Raw genomic sequence first — 5,804 nt, forward strand, 5'->3', positions numbered from 1 at the left:
AGTTGGTTAATTTGGTTTAAATGATTTTGAATTTCAAAACCGAACTGAACCGACAACATAAAATCAATTGATTGCCTAATCTAACCTTAATGTTTATATATAAACTATTAATATTTTTTTAGTAAATAAGAAACATCACTAAGTGATTACAATAAAATCATAAATCAAAACTCAAATTCTTTTGAATCAACCCTCGTATAGTTTGAGGAGGGATGGGGAACACTTGGATACTTGTGAAACTTGGAGCAGCATGTTTAGCCATAAAGTCTGCAACTTCATTATGCGCTCTGGGAATATGACGGATCCGAACTTCTCAATTTCTATGCAATATTTTGAAAATAGCACGTATCTACAATATGACTAGCAGTAGAGTTACCAACTAACATTAATTCAACTAACAAAGCATTATCCGATTCAAGCTCAACTTGTACAAACTATTAATATTATATATTATACAATATGATATAGCATTATATAATATAGTAGTAGGGATAACTTTTGAATGTACTAAGAGTATAGGGATTTAGTGCATATTACAACCAATCTAATCATAAACAATAATATATAATGATAATTAATATATTATGTATTACTATTACAATATGTGATATAGTATTACATAATGTAATAATATATTTTAAAACTATTATTACATAAATAACTATTCATTGGTCCAAAACCAAAACCAAAACCAAACTTACCAACCAATTTGCTTGAATCGACTCAATTTGATCGGTTAAGTCAATTTTAATTGGTCACTACAATAGATTATATACTATTACATAATATAATAATATAGTATATAGTTTTACACATTTTCGTATCACTTTGTATAATTAATATTTTAACAATCCGACTATTGAACTTATCAATGTTGTTGTACTTTTCATGCATGTAACTTTTTGAATTGATTTGATCTCTATCATATTAATCTAAAATACTATATATTAATATTTATTGAATGATTAAAAGTTTTTTACATTGAAAAAATAGTTAGAAATTTTTTAAGTAAGAAGATTGGTAATAAAACTAAAACTGCTTACTGAAATTTTGGTTTTAAAGGATTTGTGGGTTACTGAAATTTTATAATAACATTTGTGCTCTATAAGAAAACTAACAAGTCATGTACAGTACTTAGTGTTTCAAGACTTTTTTTTTTTTCGTTAAGGCAGTTTCTAGAATTCTGAATTTGAATTATTGTTTTTATACACTATAAATAAAGTAGAGTTTTTGACCCAAGATTTAAAATTATCCATAATCCTTTAAAATAGAAAAATAATGTTTTTTATTACACTCTGTATTAATAATAATGAACATACTAATTAAAATAATACTCAATTAACTACCTTAAAAATAATTATTACGTAAAAACTAACACAAATAAAATAAAAAAGTTATTGGATGTTGTAAATTAAATTCACGTTGTCCGACGTAACTTAATGTGAGATACAACATATGAAAAAAATTTGAAACATGACACGATAAAGAAGAGAACACAATACAAATGTATAAACACGCAAAAGTTTTTTTTTAAAACAAATTACTTGTATGTAAAAAAAGTTATAAAAATATGTTGAATCCAATTATAACAAAAAAAAACACACACACACATATAAATCTTATCCGAAGAAATACGTTTCATGAATTAGAAGTAATTTCAAATTTTAGATTTCATCATTTAGTTAATTTTCATTTTAATCATCTAAATAAAAATTATTACAATTTAATCAGATTAGAGAATCCTTTCCAGCATTAAATTCCCAAATAACAACTTATTGCGCAGAACAAGTCATCATTTTTTACTATTTTTTGACCCCAATTATTGTTTATCTTCTTCTTCCTTAACTCTTTTTTTCTCTCTAAGCCAGTCTCCCACACCTATGCTTCCTAAAATCTATTATTGCCAAATCTTAAAAAAAAAAAACCCAAATTAGCATGAGAGAAATAGGGTGACTACTAGTTGACACTGTTGAGATAAAATGAGCTAAGAGTTGTTGAGTGACACTCAACAATACTAACTACAGACTACCACTGAGGTAATTAAAAACTAGCCTTATTTGGTTTGATGATTTAATGAAGAAAATATTTTGACCTATTGAGTTTTTTTATTGAAAATATTATGGTTCACCAATGGAAAACCATTCTATAGCATTTAGAGTTTGGATTGGATTCTAGTGAATCAAATCAACCCTTGAAATATGGAGGCTCGATGAAGACTATGTAGCTGTTAAAGAAATTAGATTTTCGATTGATTGTACTTTGATTGTTGAAATTGTAATAGCTATTTTTAAGGAATTATTTTGTATTCACCTAGATTCTATATTAGCAAGCCGAATTCAAATATATGCTTTTAAGGCTTGTATTGGTTTTGTATGAGAAATTATTGAGTGCATTCTAATCTGTTCACTAAGGAACTGTTTTGTGAGATATTGCAAATTGCATTGTAAATATTATTGAGTGTTTACTGCCCACGTTCTCTAAGGGAGAATTTAGAGTGAGTGTTTTAGTCTTTAGATACAAATGTGAGATCTCTATATTTTGAGGAGTGATAGAGTATGAATCACTTATTGTATTGTGAATTAAAGATAGTGCAAAGGTAAAGAAATCGAATTTTCTAAACAAACCTTTGCGTTCTTTCAATTTTTGTTTGCACAATTTTTGATGTACCAAGCTATAATAGCCACTACAGTCTAAGACTTTTATTATAGTTATCATTTTAACAAACAAGCAACTTAGAGTAGCAACATAAACATACAACCTACCAGATTTGAGAATATACCACCTCAGCTGCTAGTAAAAAGCAACTTGAAGCAATATCCATTTAAAACCCATCTGCATTAGATGATAGAAATGTCAGAAATAGGTTCATTAAGCAAAAGTTGGTTGTTCGATGAATCCATTGTTATAATAATACGCACCAGCCTCTTTTCTTCCATTTCATGTTCGGCTGACCATGAAAAAACATATCTTTCCCCATCTAAATGATGACAATACCAAAGAGTGAGCCCCATAAACCAAAAATAAATGCAATTTATTGAAGGGTTTTTGAACACATTGACAATAGGAAAGAACTAGAAAAGTTGAATCTAACCTGAGCTTTAGTTGCAGACGTGCCCTCTTCATACTCCATAGCACCACCAATAAGAATTTTAGGCATGGAAATTGCTCCCCCGAGAATGTACGGATAATAGCGTAACCCTTCTTGAATCTAAGAAGTTGGGGGAAACGACTAGTTATTATATTCATTGGAGACCATTCATGTTTAGCCTAACAACAAGGTGTAAAAATTCATGTCATACGCAACATGCATACAAAAGTTATTCAACAAAAATAACCATAGTCAAGGAACATCACTGCTTCATTTTGGAACCAAAAGCCATAGCATTTCTCGTTGGAGAGCAGCTAGTTAACATGGACTAAATATGGAGATATAAAACTTCATCCTAACTTTAGAAGATATTATCCTTGTGCTGGGAAAGCGAAGCCATAGAAGCTAAAGAGGAAGAAACCATCACTAATTCCAAGACTTGATGGTCTCGAACTTAAGTGATAGGTTGACAGCCTAATTCCGAGTGTATATTTCAGATCATTAACATTCATATTTGGATAAGGAAGCAGGGGTGTGGGAGGTGGCTTGGAGAAAAGAAATGGGTTAAGGAAGAAGAAGATGAAGAGTGGTGAGGTCAGAAACTAGTAAAAAAAAGTTGACTTGGGATGCACAATCAACTACCATTATGGGTTTAATGCTTGGATGTCAAAAAGTGAAAGTATTCTCTGGTGAATAAATTAGAAGAAATTTTATTTGGGTGACCAAAATGAAAGAGTTTTAAAAATTTGGTGATCAATTAGATAGTTTACCTTTTCATCTATGATGTTGGAGTTATATATATATTTAATTTAGCATCCAAGTAATTGATTCTGAAAATCCAAATTCATATATTTTCCAAGTCCAAATTTCCAAATGAGTCCTAATAAGTAAATTTTTTATTTAATAGTTTCCATAATTTTAACAATACTATACTACGAGACATCAAGAAAGCATCCAGCAAGACAATAAATTCAGAAGAACAAAAAAAGGTACTAATAAGTCATATATATATGAACAATGAAGAAACTGTCCAATGGTGCCAGCTTATGACACTCAAAAGACTACCATATAAGCATCTTATATGCTTAATTACCACCCAAAAGAAAAGGCCCGGGAGGGGGGGGACAGCTTAAAATAATTTATCTAACCTATGTTACTCATATTTGAAATATATATGAAACACCCATAATTTAGAGAGATCAAAGTCCTCTTGAACCAGGAACATGAATCCATTCCAATTGAAGCTCCACTTCACCAGTCTCCACATTTCTAAGCCTCAAGAACATGTCTTGAACAACTTTCCCATTGTTCCAAATTATGCAACTCTCCTGTGACAGACAGTTTTCCCTGCTTGGCTGAACTTTAGTGATTATAGTTCCATTGGGAAGCCCTTCCAAACGCATCTTTACAGCATTTACTAATGGACCGATCTCGAATTCTGCATCCCCCATTTTATCGTCTAAACTGAACGTGTCTCTATCATATACCGTCTGCCAAAAAGGTATAACAATAATCATCAGAAAAATGAAAAATGAAAAATGAAAAACAAGCTTGAGATTGAAAAAAAAATAAAAAATACTTACAAGCTTAACTGGAAGACTTAGGTCTACAATTGAAAGAGTTAAGTCTTCATTCCATTCTGGATTCACGTTCTTCTTTATCACACGAGTCTTCAATTTCTGCACACTCAGACAGATTATTACTTAAAACCTGGAAATGGCAAAGTGAAGAGACAAAACCCAGAATCTAAAAAAGACGAGAAAAACAAATTACCTGTTTTCCCATTCTGATAACAACATAAGGATCGCTGGTAAAAACATCTCTCACAGCAAGATTCACCCCTCTTTGAACATGAATTCTCAACAACCCTAGCAAATTCTCCATCGAGAAACTTTGGCTTTAACTCTGTTTTCTGGTGTGGAATTATGGATGATTTAAGGTGTGTTGAAATGGGCCGGTGGCTGGTGGCTGGTGGCTAATGGAATGGCCAAACTACGAAGCGTGGTATTTATACTGGAATCGGATTACCCAAAAAGCAGTCAAGTTAAATCCATTTACTAAAAATGAATATATATTGGTAGCTCCAATAGAAGACTGAGTTTAGTAAAAGAAAATTACGCGTCAAGTTTGAATGAATGTAAATTAAAAGACGAGTTCCAAAAAAGAAGAGGACATTTTGTTTGACTTGACCGAAAGAACGACATAAAAATAAAATAAGACCGATTTGCACTCTGACTATTATCACCTTGCTACGTCAATGATAACACCATTTTAATAATTTATTTTTCATTTCATCCAATCATATTATCTTACTTCATTTTTCTATTAAATTAAGCTAAATAATCAATACAAATCTGTCACCTCAAACCTACATCATCAATTATTAAATATTTCTTTTTCTTGAACTATATTAAAATTTTGGAAAGGTAAAAAGAATCAGAATTTTTTTAAACTATATTAGTTTATTTTCTAAAAATTACAGTAAAATCATAATTTTTTTCAAAAATATGAAGACTTCAGAATTTTTTCTCAAAACCTTCATCAGGCTAATTTAGCCGTATATGCAATTTTTTTAATTGTCTTTTTAGATATATTTTTTTAAATTAAGGAATTAGGCCGATTTTGGAGAGAGTGTGTGAGGCCTAAGTGTGAGTTAATATACTTTGTAAGTGTGCAGGAGACCATTAGAAGGCATGCTAACTTGATACTGATTGTT

The 5,804-nt window shown here is 30.4% G+C and overlaps 1 protein-coding gene across 1 annotated transcript; it reads right to left on the reverse strand.

Moving 5' to 3' along the window:
- Window positions 1–4,058: 4,058 nt before the first annotated feature.
- On the reverse strand, window positions 4,059–5,193 carry LOC107917000 (protein C2-DOMAIN ABA-RELATED 1). Its single transcript, XM_016846390.2, has 3 exons — window positions 4,862–5,193; window positions 4,672–4,767; window positions 4,059–4,578 (listed from the first exon to the last, which is right to left on the reverse strand). The coding sequence occupies exons 1-3, from the start codon at window positions 4,970–4,972 to the stop codon at window positions 4,288–4,290; spliced, it is 498 nt and encodes a 165-aa protein (XP_016701879.1). The 5' UTR covers window positions 4,973–5,193; the 3' UTR covers window positions 4,059–4,287.
- Between the last annotated feature and the right edge of the window lie 611 nt (window positions 5,194–5,804).

This window comes from Gossypium hirsutum, chromosome A12, assembly GCF_007990345.1.
Source record: "Gossypium hirsutum isolate 1008001.06 chromosome A12, Gossypium_hirsutum_v2.1, whole genome shotgun sequence".
Lineage (NCBI taxonomy): Eukaryota > Viridiplantae > Streptophyta > Magnoliopsida > Malvales > Malvaceae > Gossypium > Gossypium hirsutum.

Excerpts from the sequence above, each read along its gene's own strand:
- LOC107917000 (XM_016846390.2), bottom strand. The coding sequence starts at position 4,972 with ATGGAGAATTTGCTAGGGTTGTTGAGAATTCATGTTCAAAGAGGGGTG. Across the intron at positions 4,768-4,861 it reads TTATCAGAATGGGAAAACAG|AAATTGAAGACTCGTGTGAT; the intron begins GTAATTTGTTTT and ends CTGAGTGTGCAG. Across the intron at positions 4,579-4,671 it reads TAAGTCTTCCAGTTAAGCTT|ACGGTATATGATAGAGACAC; the intron begins GTAAGTATTTTT and ends CCTTTTTGGCAG.